The sequence below is a fragment of the Protopterus annectens genome, chromosome 11.part0 (assembly GCF_019279795.1).
Source record: "Protopterus annectens isolate FY-2018-M chromosome 11.part0, PAN1.0, whole genome shotgun sequence".
Classification (NCBI taxonomy): domain Eukaryota; kingdom Metazoa; phylum Chordata; order Ceratodontiformes; family Protopteridae; genus Protopterus; species Protopterus annectens.
In genome coordinates this window covers 1,455,930,791-1,455,951,577 of record NC_056745.1, presented here as the reverse complement: position 1 = coordinate 1,455,951,577, position 20,787 = coordinate 1,455,930,791, and the positions used below count along the sequence as shown (strand labels likewise).

The 20,787-nt window shown below is 39.7% G+C and overlaps 1 protein-coding gene across 1 annotated transcript in view; it reads left to right on the top strand.

Moving 5' to 3' along the window:
- CADPS2 (calcium dependent secretion activator 2) overlaps window positions 1–20,787 on the top strand; it is a 5,163,308-nt gene that overhangs the window by 5,059,902 nt on the left and 82,619 nt on the right. Inside the window, exon 34 of the mRNA XM_044088753.1 lies at window positions 18,551–18,655. Within this exon, the coding sequence (XP_043944688.1) occupies window positions 18,551–18,655 (105 nt within the window). The remainder of the gene's footprint in view (window positions 1–18,550; window positions 18,656–20,787) is intronic.

Below are 20,787 nucleotides of genomic sequence, written 5' to 3'. Positions count from 1 at the left end.
GATAGAGCCTACCCACCTTCCATAGATCACACCTGTGACTATTGTTATCTACATTTCTCTGTAATCCCAGATATAAACTTGACATTGAAGAGACGGCCCTCACAAGACTTGAACCCTCTTTATGGAATCAACTACTTACATATTTATAAAACCTAGAAACTTTGGAAACATTCAAAAAACATTCCAAGGGGTACTTGATAAAGTGCTCCTGCTTTTGAGAAACTGGCTAAATGTTTTTGCAGATTTTAACAGCGGGCACTCCTTTTTACTACAACATCATTTATATATATATATATATATATATATATATATATATATATATATATATATATATATATATATATATATATATATATATTCTAAATAGAATTTCTGGAAAATGTATTCAGTTGAATCCCAAATGTTATTTTGCAATCATAATTTGCATTCATATCCTTGTACTGCCAATTTTTGTTGCTACCTTCTGTATGTCATCTGCTCTGTGTACTCAGTAGTAATAACTGCAATTGTCTGATAATGGTTTTCTCTTAAAAAAAAGATTCATTCACAGCACTATCACTTACAAAGTTAACCTGCTTCCTCTTCCAACAGAGATTGGTTCCACAAATTAGAAATCATCTTTGCCTCTGTCTGGAAAAAGTGTGACATATGCATTGAATATCTTTTACTTCATTCTGTTTCTAAAGAATAAGCCATATCACTTTATAAAATTCACTTCAGAACCCCATATTATTCATGAACTGTGTAAGGCCTTCTGATTTATGGGCAAGGCCTATTCAAAATATATACTCACCAAAGTACCAGAATAGTGTACCATTTGTATAAGCTGTTACAAGGTATTCAGGTAGTTTACCATGAAAACCATATTTATACCAGCATGCAAAAATATGTCCTCAAAAAATTCTGAAAATAAGAACTTAAATAAGCTGCTGCATATCTATAATTAATGGATAGACTGGAGTCAAATAGCAAAGAAATTGCTTTTGCAAATACCTTACTTGTGCCTCATCCAGTCCACCTTCTATCTGTTTAACTGCATCACCTAATAATACCTACAACTTTAGAGTTATATATTTCTTCTTTCACCTAGAGGTCAATATCATTCAGTAAAAATTAAAATAAGCTGTTATAATTTGGAAGACTTCTGCAAATGGGCTGTTTCTAAAATGTATTAAAGCTAGTGAATCTTTTCTCTGAATTCCATCAGTACCAGTTATAAACTTTTCACTTGTAACTGTTAAACATCTAGAGGCTAAGAAGTTTAACAGTAACATTCATCTTCCTAATGTAGCACACTCTCTTCTTAACTTCTATGTCACAGTGTCTGCAGTCCTGTTACGGGGTAAACGTCTTGAATCCTTAAATAGAGCAAAGTTATAAAGCCCCAACTGCCACACAGATGCCTCAAGATTGATTAGCAACTTTAGCAAAGCAGAAGCTGATGAAGAACGAGGAAGTAAGTGGATGATGCTGGACTGGCCATCGTAGTGAAAGGAGATGGTCCAGCCTACTGCAGTGCATGCACCTGCGGTAGATGGGGGGGGGGCGGCATAGTAGGCCCTTGCATCAAGCACAATGCATGCCAGCCCTCAGTAGAGGGAGTAATGCCAGACAAAAGATGGGAAAACCTTCATGGTTGCCTGAATGCCAGTCCTACTAATATCAACTGTTTCTCTTCATTGACCGGATACAAATGATCATATTTTAGTTTGAGCCTGATGATCGGCAAACACACAGGGTAAGAACAAGAATATTAAAAATAAATATCTATAGTGCTCTCTCTCTCTCTCTCTATATATATATATATATATATATATATATATATATATATATATATATACACACACACGTATACATACATACGTGTATGTATATAGGTGTACTAAACAAGGATGACTAAACAGAAAGCCAACTGTATAAACATCAAACACATTAGGTCGAAAACACCATCACTGACACTCTGATACACATGCTTTGAGAAACAACCTTGGTGTATGTAAAATCTGTCAAAAAAATTTAAAAGCATTGTTTTTGCAGGGGGTAGTACACTATCTTGAATCCCCCATTTGGGAGTGCTGTGCCCTCACCCCCCCCCTTCTAATTGCATATACTAACTACGAGATTGCACAAAAGTAGGAAAATGGCATATTCCCCAGCCCCAAGAAATGTGAAATCTCATGATGAGAAGCATGATTTTTGTGGCCATAGTCCATCTACTGTCTCCTCTGCTTGTCATAGTTAACATTATTTGCAATCACAAGGAGCTGGGAAACTGAATGTAGTAGTTTCTGTGGAGGTATCAGAATCCTTTGATTTTGTTTCATATCTTCATGTTAAGTTGTCAATCTCGCCTTCATTCTTGCTGGATGGGTTCGGAGCCGATCTTCGGCTCCGACTCGGCACTTGCTTAGCTTGAGAACTCCTTTTACCAGCTCGAGGCAACCCTATATCCCATGATGCAAGGCGAGACTACCTCAGATCTCATTTGCCGCTTTGCGAAGAGGTCTCTTTTTTGCCAGCTCAGGTGAGTTTGATATTTCAAACAGTTTATTCTAGGGTTTTATTCTCCCTTTCTTCTTAGTATTAGATAGTGTGTAGTTTTTCTACAGCCCACCCTATATCCCCTTTAATTTTTAAAGTTAAAATTGTAAAGTTAAAAATATTTTCAGTTAGGCCTAAGCCTCCCTGTTCTTAATCCCTGTGTGTGTGTTTTTGGGATTAATAGTGTGACTGTTTTAGTGTGTGTGTGTGTTTTTCTTAGACTATGTCTAAGGAAGGAAAGGTCTCAGGCTTCAAGAAGTGTGACTCAAGCTGTCAGAAGTAGTCTCTGACAGACGGTCACACTTCTTGTGTTTACTGCCTGGGGCCTTTACACCTGCAGGGCTCCTGTGCCATATGTCATTCTTTTAGCCAGAGTGTCCTGCAGGAGAGGAGGAACAAGTTAATCCTCCGTGGCTTATTAAAGCCAGAAGGTTCACCCACTAAGACTGGGTCAGGTAAACCTTCCAAGCCACCTAAGGTTCAGGCTACAGTGGTTAAGCCTTCCCCGGTGGCTCCGACTCCTTCGGAGTCGAGATCGGCTCCGGCTGGAGCCAATCTTTCTTCCTCTGATGTGGTAGTGTCGGTTCCTACCGGCTCCGACACTCAGTCTACAGTTGCCTTGTCGGCTCCGGCTGGTGCCGACGTGTTATCCAGTATTTGGCTCCATCTGGAACCCAGAGGACGTCGGCTCCGATGGCTTCTTCCAAGAAGAGATCTCGGTCCCCTTCTTTGGAGTCGATTCACTCGGCTCCGAGGTCTCCTCTTTTGTCGGAACGGAGTCATCGGAGCCGATCTTCGAGATCTTCCAGGCTGTCTGACCACGATTTAGAGAGGGTGGTAAGCAGGCTGTTGAAGTCACAGGCACTAGACCATATGCTCCATAGCCTGTCTCAGCAGACTTCGGCTATTGCTCTTCCCCTTGAACTTCCTCCTCCGACTCTCCTCCAGAGTTCGGAGCCGGAGCTTCTCGGGACAGCGACCGTGTCGGTGCCGGAGCCGATACATCCCCTTTCGGCTCCGTCGTCTTCAGCTCCGATCTCCTCCATGAGACTTTCCTTGGAGGGATCCGGTCGTCGAGTTTCCTTTGTCGGCTCCGAGGGGGCTAGTGGCATCGGACCCTTGTCCGACCCCGCTCTCCCTCTCGGGGCTTCGGCTTTGGTAAGCTCGGCACCGACATCGGCCTCGGAGCCTTCTGTCTCAGTGGAGCCGGGAATTCCTGTTTCTTCGGAATGGGAGTTTTCTGGTCTCCCTGGGAGGGGAGCCTTTGAGGTGATGAGGAGTGTCCTGGCACCTGAGCCAGGTCAATGGTCCATCCCTTTAGCTCCTCCCTCTTCGGTGCTTGTTGATGTCTCTTGCCAGCCTCTTGCTCTCAGGCCCAGGGATCCATCGCCCCAGGTTTCCCCATTGGGAATAACTTCCTCTTCCGAGGTTTCTCCTGATCCCGCAGGGGAACCCCCGCGGAAGAGGACGTGTAAGAGGAAACACACAGACTCCCCTGAGTCTACAACATCTGATACCAACTTAGATGAGTCGGAGGGTTCCCCTCGGTCCCCCTCTGAGGATGTCTCCTTTTCAGACATCCTTGAACTCCTCAAACAGAGGGGGAACTGGCCTTCCATTGACCCCTTCGAGGATGAGTCGGTATACCTGGAGGCTTTTGGATCCCGACCCTCCACCTCCTGGGTGTCTCCGCCTTTCGACCCACTCATGCAGGTAGTGGCTCGGGAGGCATGGGCAGCCCTGGATTCTGTGGAACCTGTCCCCAGGAGGCCATCCAAATTTATTACGGCCCCTTCAGACAAGCAGTTTCTTTCTAAGGGCATCTCTGTGGATGCTATGGTGGTGGCGGCGGCCACCAAGAAGGAACTTGCGGATCCTCCCGTGCCTGTCCATCCTCCTAACAAAGATTCTAGGACCATGGATAGGTATGGCAAGTGGATGTTTTCTTCAGCGACCTTTGCTATGCGTTCGCTGAACTACCTTTGTCATTTCACCAGACTTCAAAGAGATATTCTCAAGGAACTAGGTGAAGTGGTTCAGGATCCTTCAGCTGCTGGGGCTCAAGACAAGATTGCCTCACAGCTAGCAATCCTAAATTCTTTAACCAACTCCTCCATGCGGCTCATATCCTATGCAGCCGATGGAGCGAGCAGAGCCGCAGGCACAGGAGTGGCTCTTAGACGTCAGGCCTGGATGCGGCTTTGTAATTTCACGGACCCCTTTAAGGCATCCTTCACCAATACCCCCTTTGACGGTTCGTCTTTGTTCGGACCTCAGGTGATGGAAACCTTGACCAGGTGTGAGCAAGACGGCAAAACTCTTTCTGCCGTAGGAGTCCATTTTTCCACCCCTTCTAGACCCTATCCCAAGGGTCAGAAGGGAGGAAAGATGTGGTTCCGTAAAGCCCAAGGAGCAGCGCTGGACACACGTGGTCAGTTTACCCCCAGAGGCAGAGGGGGTAACAATAATAGACGCCACCCTAGAGGCAGGGGGGGTCCCCAGAATCTGGGTAACAGGGAGCCTCTTCCTGATAAGCCCTTTCAGCATCCCTGAGGTGTTGCCCAACTGTCCACCCTTGGAGGCAGTCGGGGGAAGGATATCGCTGTACCCAGTAGCCTGGCTTTCCCTCTCACAAGACATGTGGGTACAGTCGATCATATCCGAGGGTTACAAAATCCCCTTCGAAAGGTATCCCGTACCTCACCAATCCCTTCCAGACATCTCACCCGGTCAAAGGGATTTGGCAAAACAGGAGGTTTCAAAGCTCGTAGAAAAAAGAGCCATCCAGACTGTTCCAGCAGACCAAGTAGGATCCAGCGTCTACTCAAGATTCTTTTTGGTCCCCAAAAGGACGGGAGATTGGAGACCTATTTTAGACCTGAGCAATCTAAACAGATTTGTCAAGAAGGCAAGATTCCGGATGGTCATGCTTCAGTCCATTCTGCCCTTTCTGGGCAAGGACAACTGGATGTGCTCGATAGACCTTCAGGACGTGTACTATCACATAAAGATACACAGGCGCTCCAGGAGGTTTCTCCGCTTTCGGCTAGGGACCAGTCATTATCAATTCAGAGCCCTGCCCTTTGGCCTCACTTCAGCCCCCAGAGTGTTTACCAAATGCATGGCAGTGGTTACAGCTCATCTGAGACGTCAAGGATTCCAGGTGTTTCCTTATTTAGACGACTGGCTCCTCTCCGCCACCACCAAGCATCAGCTTCTTCAGAGCAGAGACTACACTCTGCAGCTTTGCAAAAAGTTGGGAATATCGGTGAATTCGAAAAATCTTCTCTGCTGCCTTGCCAATCTATCACCTTTATAGGCGCAGAACTAAACACCGTCAGTATGTTAGCCAGACTAACAGATCAGAGAATTCTGGACATCCAAAAATACGTTTGGATCTTATTGCTGAGCAGCAAAGTCAAAGCCAGATTGGTTCTGAAGGTTCTAGGTCTTATGGCTGCGGCCATTGTACTTCTACCATTAGCTCACTTCCACATGCGTCTTCTACAGTGGATGTTATTCACTCAGTGGTCGTTCCAGAATCTTCCCATGAGGCACGAAATCTTGGTTACACAATCGTGCAGGACTCATCTAACCCGGTGGATATCTTCCCCTCTACTTCATCAGGGCCGACCATTTGTTCCCCCTCCTCCGGTTGCCACAGTCACTACGGATGCCTCTCTGATCGGGAGGGGGGGGCATTATCAGGGCAGGATGGTCCACGGGACTTGGCAACCCATAGAATACCATCTGCACATAAATGTCCTGGAGATGAGAGCGGTGCTTTTAATGTTGCAAGCCCTCAATGACTTTCTTCCCGCGGGGACTATTGCAGTTCAAACGGCCAACATGTCTGTGGTCTGGTACATCAACAAGCAGGGCGGGACCAGGTCCTATCCTTTGTGTCGAGAAGCTCTCAGACTTTGGCAATGGGCAATCTCCTCTCATCGGTTTCTGATAGCAACGCACATCCCCGGCAGGTCCAACCTCTTAGCGGACAGACTGAGCAGAGCCATTCTCATGCCTCACGAGTGGTCTCTCAATCAGTTGGTAGTGGACGAGATATTTCTGAAGTGGGGCACCCCTTGTTGCGACCTTTTTGCTACACCCCAAAACAACAAATGCCCGGACTTCTTCACCCTCTTTCCCCTTCCAGGCCAACCCCTGAGAGACTCTCTAACCCAGGATTGGCCCCGGGGACTTCTGTACACCTTTCCTCCTTTCCCCTTAATTCCACAGGTCATTCAGAAAGCTACCGTTTTGAGAGCCAAGTTGATTCTCATTGCCCCTTACTGGCCTCGACAAATTTGGTTTCCGACCCTACATCGTCACCTCCTGGTGCAGCCTTGGCATCTGGACCCAGTTCCGGATCTTCTGATCCACCAATCAGGTCAACAGCACCGGGCCATTCGTTCTCTCAACCTCACTGCTTGGTTGCTCCACTTTCTTCCCTAGCCAGGCTTCCTATGATCTCTGATCCTGTCAGAGATATCTTAATAGCTTCCTTGAACGGTTTATGCTAGCAAGTGGCGACGTTTTTCCCTATGGGCAAACTCCAGGCACATTGATCCTTTTACTGCACCTGTGCATTCTGTTTTAGATTTTCTGGCTGAAGTCTTTCAGTCAGGATCCTCTTCATCAACAGTTAGAGTTCAACTGGCGGCGATTTCCAAATATCATGTTGGCTTGCAAGATCATAACATTATGTCGCATAGACTATGCAAAGCTTTTCTGAGAGGAGTTTTTCTCCTAAAGCCTCCAATAAAACATCCTCCTCCACAATGGGATCTGAATTTGATGTTAGCATCCTTGATTTTACCCCCCTTCGAACTGTCTGCTTCATGCTCCTTAAAGTTACTGACCTGGAAAACAATATTCTTACTGGCTGTCACTTCAGCAAGGAGGGTATCCGAAATTCAAGCTCTCTGCATCCGTTCCCCTTACTTGGTTTTTCACAAGGACAGGGTATCTTTGAGAACAAATCCATCCTTTCTGCTCAAAGTTGTTTCTCAAACTAATATTAATCAAGCCATCGATCTACCAGTTTTTTTCCCAAATTATTCTGACAGAGCTGAACAAAAACTTCATTTTTTGGATGTCCATCGTCAGCTCAGATATTATTTGCATAGAACTAAACAATTCAGGAAATCAGATCAATTATTTGTCTCCTATGCAGAAAACAGGAAAGGTCTCCCAGTATCAAAAGTGACTTTATCCAGATGGTTGTCTTCCGCCATTTCTTATGTGTATTCGCTCAGAGGCAAGCAACTACCCTCAAAACCGAAGGCACACTCAACCAGGAGCCTATCCACTTCTACAGCCTTTCAGGATAGGCTACCCATTGATACCATTTGTGCTGCAGCTACTTGGGCCACTCCTCATACCTTTATCTCTCATTACAAATTAGATTTGGCCTCCAGGGGCAGAGCCAGTTTTGGTTCCACAGTACTCAAGAGTCTGTTCCATTGAGCCACCCGGGATACAGGTGCTAGGGACGCGGTCCCATCCAGCAAGAATGAAGGTGAGATTGACAACTTAACATTTAGAAGTTATGTACCTACCATAACGTTCCATGTTAGTTGTCTTCTCTCGCCTTCTTTCTTGCGTCCCTCCCTCCTTCCCCCTGGCCTGGACAGATCTTGAAGAGTTTCTCTTTATCAGATTCACTCTCCTTAGTTCTTTAGAGAGTCTATCTTAAGAACTTTTTGCCTAGTTCTTCTAGGCTAGTTTTGCTCTTCCTTTGGGATTAGTATTATTGGCAGGGTTATTTAGCTACCAAACGAGATCTGAGGTAGTCTCGCCTTGCATCATGGGATATAGGGTTGCCTCGAGCTGGTAAAAGGAGTTCTCAAGCTAAGCAAGTGCCGAGTCGGAGCCGAGGATCGGCTCTGAACCCATCCAGCAAGAAAGAAGGCGAGAGAAGACAACTAACATGGAACGTTATGGTAGGTACATAACTTCTAATTTTTGTTGATTAACTTTCGGAATATGTTATGGGTGCCACAAACACTACCACCTTTTCTCAAATCCAGGTGTGAGTAAAGGTGAAGACTCCCCTCTCCAACACCACACACACCACTATATGTAGGTGTTATACGATCAAACAAAGTTTCTTATTGGGGTCACTGTATTTTTTTAATAAAGATAATGAATATTTACAACATATATGCATTCCTATTCCCTGTGTCAGTCAGATATCTCATTGATAGAAGTCTTTGAAAACATTACAATGAGCAGGACTGCATTCTTACTCTATTTTTTTTTTGGAAACTAGATAATTATTAACTTTCTATCAGCTTTAGCAAAATAAGTCCATTTCATTGAACACTGCTGCTAGACTGAAGAGACTGGCCAATTTTGTCCTTTTAGCTAGACTGACCAGCTGGGTTAGAAATTCTGTGGCAGTCATCTATTTGAAACAGCCACTACCTTCAAATATTTGCGATTCTAGCTACAGCTATCCATGTTTGTTACCTGCTGTAAGATTAATCACTTAAAGATAATAGATTTTTTGAGTATGCTCTGTAAAGGATGCACACCCAAAGTCCATACCAAGCTAAGTAAAACCTGATATTTTGTACTAATCTACAGAAAATTTAAACAGAAAGTTCAAGATGGTTCTGTACCAGCAGCAGTGTAGATCTTCTTATATGTACTTTCTTTATTTCTGTCTTCTCACAGCCACTGTCTGTGTTTCAGATTGTACTTACGACTGTTGTCTTCATGTAGCTCACATCTCTTCTTAGCTCTTCCCCAAAGCTCTATCAACTATGTAAGCAGTATTTTTTTCTAGCTATACCCCACATTGTGTGAGCCTTTTCCTGTTACATTTAGTTCCATAGTGTTCACCTCCAGTTTATTTGTCTTTCAAAATTGTCATTGTTCACATAACAGTAGTGTCACTTGGCAAAAAATATCTGGAAAGAATTATCATGGAGATGATCAATAGAGATATAGTAAACCTCCAGACACTGGACCCAACACAGTTTGGTTTTGTCTGGGCAGATCATGCCTACTCAACTTGGTGGACTTCTTTGAGAAGGTCACCAAAGCAGAAGATGAGGGCAAAATTGTTCACACTGCGTACCTTGACCTGGCCAGGGCATTTGACACAGTACCCCACTTTGGCATTGTTGACAAACTCAAAATGTTAGGTACAAACCCACATGTCACCTGGTGGATAGCCAAATGGCTCACAGACAGGACCCAGAAATTAGAATTGGGGAGTCCACCTTTACAAAGAAGCCAGTCACAAGTGGAGTCCCTCAGGGATCAGTCCTTGGACTGCTCCTTTTTGGCATTTACTTCTCAGAAGTAAAGGCCAATGTCATTGGTCTCTGGCTGACTAAATTTGCAGATAATTGCAAATTAGGAGCTATCATTGAATCTTACACAAACACAAATGTTCCCCAGGAGGGGCTGACAGACAACTGGTGTCAGAGCCATGGACTAAAACTAAATTCCAAGAAATCAATAACAGTATCCTTTGGGAAGTCATCCATCCATGGTAACTATCATATTGACAACACACCCCTTAGAGTTGACCAATTAGTCGGGGATTTAGGGACACACATAGACAGTAATCTAGCATTTGACCATCATATCTCTACAGTGGTGAGGAAATCATTTTATGTTGCACGACTTATAAACAGAGGTATGGCATCTAAGTCCTAGGAAGTCATTGTTCCACTATATTTGGCATTAATCAGACTTATCATTGAGTACAGTGCCCCCTTTCGTATGTACCTATCCAGGCATATCCAACAATTGGAATGTCCACAGAGGTTCCTCACTAAAAAAATACAGGGCATAAATAAAATGTCCTATGCAGACAGACTCAAGGCCCTGTCCCTGTATTCTGTCTCCTACAGGCTTTTGAGGGGAGATGTATGCATGGCATACAGGGCATTGTTAGACCCCACTCTGATGCACCTCCTGCATAACCACAAAACAAACAGCATCAGAATTACCCATTCTAAAGACTTAAACCTTACCTGTGATATAAATATATAAATAGGACCTGCTAGAGAGATAGGTATGTATCCCAGAGACTACCTCATCTATGGAACAAGCTCCCCATCCATGTGAAGCAGAGTTCCTCCCTAACCCAGTTCAAGTGCAACTTGGACAGTTGGATGGGAAACCAGAAATTCATCCCTGGTTTGGCACCAGTGTCTCTGATGCAAAAAGGTAACCTATAAATGGTTCTTCTCCCAGGCCCATGCTTACACTTATCAAGGGTATCAGAACTTGTCAGAGATTTGGGATGCATGGCTACGCTTAAAACGGCCCTTGTGGTTGTTAGCCTAGTAAACACCTATTAACCTATTACGTTATCCTAAAGAAGGCAAGCTGCAAATGATTTTTGTGCACTAAGTGACCGCTAATATTGTACAGAATATCTAACAGAGCCTGCCTTTATTTCATGAATGACTTCAAAATTGCATTCATATTCTTTATCTCTGTTTCTGTCAGGGGCTATGAGGTATTTATTTGAACTTTTGCATTTGTATTTTTTTTCTTTTATTATGGACTCTCTGAATAACTGTTAGAAATTATACTTGAATGTGATAATTGCATTATCTTCAGTAAACTTAATCTATTCAGTTAAAGGCTGAAAGTGAGTTTCTGAGTCTAGTTTGGTTCTGTGTATCAGAATAAATGAAAGAATAAATAGATGTTTCAACTTTTTATATGATGATTATTTATTCTTTGACATATATTTGCAATGTTTGTCTTTAAAATACTACACGACTGGCCATCCATCCCAAATGTGACACAAGTTATTGTACCTTAGTGGTTATTTTTTTAAATTGTTGAGTTTCTACAATTTGTATAGCATTGCTTGATTTGCATTTTTGTACCTGGGTCGTGACTGAAAAGGTTCAGTAAACCAGTTCACTCACCTGGTAATCAGATTGCTAAATAAATAAATAAATTTACTTAAACCAAAGAATGCGTCATTGATAACAGTGGTAACAGATGCACATTCAATGGCTATCTTTCCGAAGAAGCAACTAGTCTAACATTGTTACTACACAATGCATTTTAAGCAGGATTGTGCTACATCTTGAATAATTGACTGCATGAGAACAGAGAGAATCTCTGACCTGAGAAAATAAATGCCATACCTGTGCACATACAGTATGGGGGGTTATAAATGCAAAGCATTTCAGACTGCATATGCTTAGAAGGATAACAATTGACATTTTCTGGTTTGGACTATAATATTTACATCTACGAGTTCAGTGACTCAGCAAGATACATTTATCTAGCCTGGTATACCAGCCAGCATCTGAGACAAGCTGCATTCATATGCAGAGTGTGCCATTATAAAGCATGTTAACAAATGCTAAAAAAATGAAAAGGGATGCAGCATCCCTCCTCTAGAGTGGTCAGGGGCAGGGTGAAAATCAGGTAGCAAAGACAAATTCTCTTTGGTCTTTTCTTGTTTATTATTGTTAGTATTATAATTGCTTTTTTATTATTTATTTTTATATGCTTTGGTTGATGCTCTGATTTGTATTTTTGGCTTGTTGAATAAGACAAGTTGAACAGGCCCATCACAGCTGGATTGATCTTTCGTCAGATGTTCTGTGTATCTCTGGCTGTGTTCCTTGTGTCCCTGTTCACATTTATGACTTCAGGATACTTTTCCTTTTTGTCAGCTGGTATGTGCTACTATTAATTTCCATGTTCCTTGTGTTCTTAGTTTTTCCTTCTTTTCCATAAATAATGAAAGTGTCATCCAGGATGTTTGTGTTTTGTGTTTCTGTCTGACTACTTTTCCTTTAACCCTAAATGCAGCTTTGTTGATATTTCTCCATTGCCTGCATCCTTGTCTAACAATTGACTCCATCAAACTAATTGTCAAGTTAATAACCATATTTTATCTGCACATATATAAATATCTTATGCTATTCTTTTAATTATTGCATTTTTTGTGTGTGCTTGCCTCAAGGCTATTATTTACATTTTGCTGGCTGCTTTATAATTGCTGGCTTAAAAGAAAGTTAGTCAGATATACCACAGAAATTTTTCAGATTAGAAAAATAAAAAAATAGTTTACATGTTCAATGTATATTCACTAATAATTCCATCTACTCTGCATAAACAGTATACACCATGTGATTTTGTTTTGTATAAGGGACTTCTTCCACATGCAGGTCTTTAGGCAGAAACAGAAACACAATTTTCAACTCAAGACATTTGTTTGTTTGTAGTCATAAAGCTAAAACAGGACAAAGAGAGAGAAAGAAAAGCATCCCTTAGCAAAAAACAAGCTGTGACTAATGGGATATTCAAGCATGTATGCTGGTATCAAACTTTTGTAAGACAAATCGTTTCAATTTTATATGCTAATATGATTTTAAAAAATAACAAGGTAGGCAGACTTAGGCTATTTAGAAACTTCTTTATGCTTGATGTATTTGTTTTCAACTTCCCCAGTTGAGAATAATTGAATTCCTTAACTACAACTGTTTAACTCACACAGATGAAGAACAGGGCCTTGTTAAATCTCTTTTCACTAGCTCTGCCAAAAACAACTTTAATCCTTGTTAGAAAATTGCAGAGTCTGGAAATGACAAAGAGCTCATGCTTGTCCTATTGTCAGAGCTCCCAGGCCTTAAGAGCGAAGCCCTTTACAGCTGCGAAAACCAAGCCTGGCTCAGCTGTACTATTTAGGACAGGAGGTTTGCCAATTTCCACTGACAATAGAAGAAGTCTTTCAGTGCCTATAGCAATACTGAACACAGTTGGGGATCAATGCTAACCATTCAGGCCGCACCCCCTTTCATTGCAGTGGTTTGTTAATTCAAGACTAAAGGTCCACTGGGGGGGGTGTTGAATGTTTAAGAAAGCTGATGAACTGTTTAGGAAAGTAGATGAACTGTGAGTGTTTGTGGCCTTTAGTATGGCAATTTCCATAGTACGTGGCAAGTACTGGCACTGAGGGTGTTGTATCCCTGTTGACCCATGTTATTAAAAATGCACAAGTGCGGTGTTTCTCAATATTTCTGTACTCGTTCATTGCTGATACCACCTTCTGAGCCCATCAGCTTGTTAGTTGCTCTAAAGATCTTCTTAGATTGGGTTTGAAAACTTCACCTTAAACACTAGATTAGACTGATGTTCCATTTTCCGTGCTCCTGTTGATTTGTTGAACCTTCCCTGGGCTAGAAAACAAGTACCAGCTTGATGGGGAGACAGGCCACTAATATGATTTACCCGTCTGCAGTCATGAACAATAAGTGTGAATAAATACAAGGGTCTTCCAGAGTCAAACCTAGCCTTTCCTTTTTTCTTTTTGTCTTTACAAGAAATGTGTCAAGAAAATGAAATGAAAAATGCATGCCTTTACAAGTGCTATGTGAACAACAAATAACGTTACATTGATTTATTTTTATTATAGTAAACTGCTGCTGTCACATATAAATGCATGAATCTCAGACATAAAAATTGCTGACTTCATGGTGTGCTTTTAGTGTGTTAGTTTAGTGTCTTTGCTACTGCTAAATGTTTTTTTCCCATTTAAGTACATCTGCTTATTTTTAATAAGCATGCTGTTAAATAACTATTTTATTATATTAGCTGACATTGCATGATATGTAATTAAAAATGAAACAATATCTTGTTAGGTTAGTGATTTTTCTAACAACACTAGAGACAGCTTTAAATTAATGTTAAAGGTGTTCCATGCACAAATTGCTCTCTGTGTTTTGAGAAATACCTGTTCTTAATTTTAAGAACAGTTTCCTTCAGAAAAAAATCAGAACAGGACTGAGAAGGTAAGTGACAGAAGCTGTTGATAGTTATCGCTGTGTGCTAGTACATATGCTAAACTTTAATCAGTGATTCAAAAATTGGGATTTTGTTGGGGCCCTCATGAATAAGTAATTAGGGAGTTTGGCATAATTTACTAAGCTATGCCTCACTGAGCATGCTTTTGCCACAATTAGCCTAAAGTCTGCATTAGGTCACAAGTAGGCCAAGGCCACCAGCCAGGCTCACCATACAGCTAGTCAATGAATTTTAATTAAATTATAATAAGAAAGCATCTTAAGGCCTTGGCACATATAGCAGCTACAATCATGCACCGCTGTTTTTTGTGCATAGCGTGCACAGATGGTAAACAGTAAGCACGACATTACCGCCATTCAGTACTACATACATGTGGCTTGTGTCGAGTATGTTTTTTTTCTCCTGAATCTGCAAGCTGTTTATACTTAGGAACCAGTAGTTTTATGCACTGCGTTACATTTGACCATTATTGTTTGTGCTTAACATCAAATCCTCATTGTGACTAAGCAAAATGTTCTAAATTTCACATAGTCTTTGCATATTTACTGCTTTAACCATCAACATTTTATTATTCTGTATTTTGATTTTTTCTTGCTGTAGTTTGCTGACTTTTTAATATTTCTATAGTTATACGTAGTTTTTCTTCACTTGCATTCACCTAACATTTGTGCATGTACCTCATCATAGTACTTTCAAATAACTTTGTCAGCCACTTCTGTTTTCATTAAGTATTTTCTGTGTGTATACAATTCACATTATTGATTTGAGTGATAATGATCTGACTGATGTTGCTTGGTGTCTCATAATATCTCAAAAGATAAATTGTACACTATCCATTTAATTAGGAGACAGTTCACTGAAAAAATGTTGAGCTCGCACAATTTCTAAGAAGTGATGCAACCCAGTAATTGGTATATTTAAGTAAAGGGATGAATTTAGGCCATTCCTCAAAGCTGATAAACATACCACTCTTTTAGGCTCCTAACTCAACAAAGTGGTCGTTTGACAAGCGATCTCCTAATAAAAAGGACCAAACACAATATATTGTATGGATATTGATTTTATATGCTTTAGTGTTTTTCAAGATTTCACCCTGAGACTTCACTAAAAATGGAGAGTTTGAAGATGGACAGTTCAAGTCTCTCTCTCTCTCTATATATATATAGATATACATATACATATACATTTTGTACCTAAACACAAATATTCTTTATGTCCATTTTGATATAATCAGCTTTACCATTTATAAGGTTACAGCCTGTGGTTAAAAAGCTCTTAAGCTTTTCCTGGACAAGCTGCTGGTCTGTCAAAGAATGCATACGTGCACTCACTCACTCACTCACTATATGCACACTTTTAGGCAACATGAAAGACCACCAATCAATCTGCTATATGTTTCTGAGAGTGGAAGGAAACTGCAGTACCAAGAGACAGTCTATATACACACAGGAGGGACATACAGACAAGAAATTAACTGGAGAACCTCTTGCTCTGAGGAGGCAATGCTACCCACTGTATTACTGTGACATCCCTAAGTAAAAATATTTCTTAAGTAAAATGCACATTTCTTATTCTGTCTTTTAATTTCATTTACAAAACGCAGACAGGTTATGTCAGATAATATATATTTGTTAAAAGCTTTTTTTTCTTGTCTCTTTAGTGTTTATCTTTATCACTGCGTATTCCTGCAAAGAAAATTAATTTGAAAAACTGAAAAGGAGACACAGCACTCTTAATAGACCCTTTTTTAAGCAATAAAAGTGTTATATTGCACATTTAAAAACCATCTGGATGATGATGGTGTAGGTTACAGGCTAGAACACATCTTTATATAGGGACACAATTCACATCCTTGATAACTGTGTTTTTTTTTTTTTGCACACCCAATCTAGGTATCTGGTTATAGTTCATTTCCAGTATGACTGAATGGCTATACTAAGTATATTGATTCATCTTTGCTGTTTAGTAATATGCAATTCACAGAAAGGCAAACCCTGACCTAGCTAACAGTAGCTCAGATTGCTAATGCAGCATTTTCTGGGCTTTTTTTTCATTTGCAGTTTATAATCCCTGGATAATCCAGAGAAGAAGCATCGTTCTGACTCCTGCAGGGCGTTAATTTTACTCATTTGCACTGTGGCATGCACAGAATCACAAAGAGGCTGAATGTATTTAGTTGTATAGAGAATATTATGATTGCATTTCAATGCTGATTTGCCCAATATACTTAAACCTGAGAATTTATGGATTGATAAACTGAGAGCTAGGCTTTTCTGTTTGAATAAGTTGCATTGAACAAGTTGTAAATTGCAGCCTGTAAGTTTATAAATGTAAATAATGTGAGTTCACTTAAAAACTGACATGCCATGTCTTATGTATTTACATATATATATATATATATATATATATATATATATATATATATATATATGGGTCTACTGAAAAAGACCGAAAATCCAGTTTGAAAACGAACAGTGGATTCTTGGTTACGCGAAAGTGCACTTAAGCGAAAGTGCACTTCCACAAAGAACGGCTCAACGAACCATTCAGGAACACAGGTGCTGAAGCACACTACAGTGGGGAAAGGGAATTTCTGTGTTTCCCCACTGTAGTGCGATCTCGGAGTTGGTATATTTAAGTAGGGAGTGTGTGGGGGGCTGACGGGTGCAGGGGGGCTTCCCCCGGCAAAAACAATGTCACTGTGTTCTTTATCGGTTCATTGAACCAATGTTTGCGTAAGTGCACTTTCGCGTAACCGCGGGTCTACTGTTTATATTCGAAGAAGTGAGTTTTCAAATATATACAATAGACCCATATATATATATATATATATATATATATATATATATATATATATATATATATATATATAAATATATCTATATAGGCTGATATAAACAAATGCTATCAAATAAGAAGCTTATTCCAAGCAAATGATGCATATTGGTATCCTCTTGCTGTTTGTTCTTTGTCGTTTACTGTCTTCTAATATGACTTTAGCAATTCATGACTGGCAATTTCTAGTTACCAGCCATTTAATCTTTTGTTACGTCACAATATTTTTGAGGACACTATTTTAATTTTTTTAACAAACTGGGTGATATTTCATATATTACACCTAACCCTGCTTTGTTACATCTTGTTGTTTTGTCCTAGACTAAAAAAAAAAAAAAAACTAATACAATAAAGAAATAGCACATTACATTTTTTTTAAAGATAATGTAGATGTCACAAATAATGCTTGTCCTTTCATGGAGTATTCAGTGAATATTTTCTATAAAAGCAACATGGCCAGTAGAATGTACACCACTAGATCTGTGAGTTTTTGCTGCTTTCCAGAAAATTATAATAATATAATGGCAGGTGAACAGGTCTCAGATAGGCTGATTCTGTATGGCAGTTCCATCTTCAGCAGAGCTCAGATTAATTCTACAGCACTTAATAGGAAAGGCTATAGTAAATGAAGTCACATTTATGTACCTTGTTATGGGGTTCCCTAGCAAATAGGGAACAGATGGCTCTTTCCTATTCATCTAAAATGAGTGTATAGATGTCTGCATTGCCAATGGTAATAATTCACAACACAGGAAAATTGCTTGGATTATTCATAAAAAAGAGCTCATTTAAAACATTGGGTGATCTACTGTCAGGCACTTTTATATATGTCTTGAGTATTTGTACTGAAAACATCCCATTATATTTTCATTTTGTATTTATTTTAATCCTTGTATTAGATAATTATGATATTAGATAATTATGGAGCAGAAGAGTCCAGCTTAAACTCGTTCACCCTCTTCCGACTTAATTTTGAATGTAGTTTCACTACACTCTGTAGAAACTATGTTCTTTCAAATTCTAATAAAGTGATAGCAGAAGTTGAGTAGGACAGGAAATTTAGATAGAGCAATGTTTTATTCTGCTTGATATACTTTGAGGAACTTCATTAAAGCACAGTGCAGTGTATACATGACAGGTAGTACTTTGATATGTACACTCTTTTAAATTAATACCACTAAGCTCAAAACTACTTAACCGTTAGTTGTTATGCAAAATTAGATAGAAGTGAAAAAGTGGTGAAAGATTAAACACAATTCAACATAAGAATGTTATTGTAAAACATAGTATAAGATGTTTAAATGATTTGATTCTGCTATCATTTTATTCTTTTTAAATTGTAAAATTGGCAGTATTTTTTTCTTTCTAACAGCAATGGTACTGCAGTTCAATGAAATCCATTTGCATATGGCTTACTGATAGGTTAGACCTCCAACTTCACATTTACCAGCTAAAGACACTCATCAAGATAGTTAAGGTAAGTGGAAATTTAAATAAAATGACAACAAAGTGTTTAATTTTCTTTTGAATGTATAAAGATGCCGAGAAAGAGAATTATTGAATGAATTTCAAACTATCAAGTTAATGGTTTGTGAGTGATTAAACAGAAAGATAAAAATTATATTATTTTATTTTGGGCTGTACCAGTATGTTTTGTAAAAATATATATATATATATATATTTTTTTTTTTATTATTACTTGCTTCTGTTAGTAGCCAAGTTGGAAAGTGGTTATTTACATTTCTTGTTAAATATAAAAATCTCAAACATGTAAATATAAATTTGATGTATCTAATGATCAGTTTTATTGTTGCATTATTTTAGCCCATTATTGAAGTTCTTATTGTCATTTCTGTTTTCCTTACTGACTTTTTAAATGTTTCTTTAATTTAGTTGATGCCTAGAGATAATTATTGTTGTAGGCCTTTGTTCAGCTGATACTGACTACTCTGGTGACATGTAATGAACATAGGAAATGAAGAGTGTCGTAGGGAAAATATATTTGAAGAGAATATATAAATCTATCAAAATATAAAATATGTGGATACAGCATTGCTTTTGATAATAATAATATCATTTAAGCATTTCTAGATTTTCAGTTATGATAATTAGTTTTAAGACTGCTAAGAAGCTTGCATTGTCAAATCTTGAAACAGGTACCAAATGAAAGTTAATTTCTAGGTCTGTTTGAGTATGCAAAGGAAGAGAACACTGTTGAAAAAAACAGTTAAGTGCACATATGAAACATGTCAAACATTCCAGTGAACTGAGCAGGAGAACATCAGCATGAATCTAGTAAAGTCTAAATATGAAATGTAGCAAATAAAAATGGATGTTCTTGAAGCGGTGACAAGCAAATGAGAACAATGACAGAAGGAGACTGCTGGTGGATATAGTATTGGAAAAGTCACATATTATGGAAATTAATACAAGAGTGGTGTAAGATATTACAAGTGTACTTATAAAACAATGTATGCTAAATAAAATTGCTTGTAGCTGTTTGAAAACTAATGTGAAAACATAATCTCATGACATCTGCAGGCCAAAATAACTACAGGGGACAAATAATAATTCCCTTTCTCTATTTCTGAATAGTGACTTGTGTTTATTTACTTTCACCCAAACTCTCAGCAGGAAAGCACCAGTACTGAGGTTTATAGAAGGGAGCTGAACAATGGCAGAGTACATCAGTACAACATCCCGCATTAGCTACATTAAGATGCCCTTCTTTCAGTTATGACTTTCATTCCCAGGTAGCAGTAGAACCTATAGGCTTTGTGTTCAGAGCCAGATATTTTTTTCCAGTTTCACCATAAGTACCCCGGCTTTGCAAGGCTACAACGCCTTCTACACTTTCAGAATGCAAATTGAAGGTGTGAGAACCAAAGTAGGTGGAGTATCTGTCTTCATTAATGATAATTACGTCTCTACTGGTTAGACAAGATAACTTTATGGAGTTACCCAAGTCCAAATTACAATTGGTAAGACCCACCTTCATGTCACTGGCAGTTACAGGACCCCTTCCTTGAACCATGATGCCTGTACAGCTTACTTAGACCTACTTGGGACAATCAAAGTACAACCTAATGCCATAGTCATGGGTGATTTCAACTGTACCTCCATTAATTGGGAAACTTATATGAGCCCAAACTCATTTGCACAAAAGTTTCTGGACTTTCTTAACTCAAATGCCCTGGAACAAATAGTGCACCACCCACAAGGGGGTCCAGTATTCTTGACCTAGTCCTCATTAATATGAGTGACAGATGCATCCCCTCAAGTACAGGACTTACACTGGTTAAATCTGACCATAAATCAGGCACTTTGGAAGTAGCAGTGACACCAGAACTCCCCACAGGAGAAGTCGGGCTACAAAACGTCACCAAAACTAACTATACCCTCATGAGGGATGGTAGATTGAGAGAGTTTCTGTCTATACACACTGAGCAGAGTGGATGAGAGGTGTTGACTCCTACTCTTAGCTGAGATATATAAGTATCCTGTTTTTTTTTTTTTATTATTTATACAGTTTATTGTTTCTAGCAATTTATATATAGCACTTTTATTGTAATCTGCACGGGTAACTGATTTGTTTGCAGTTAAAGCATT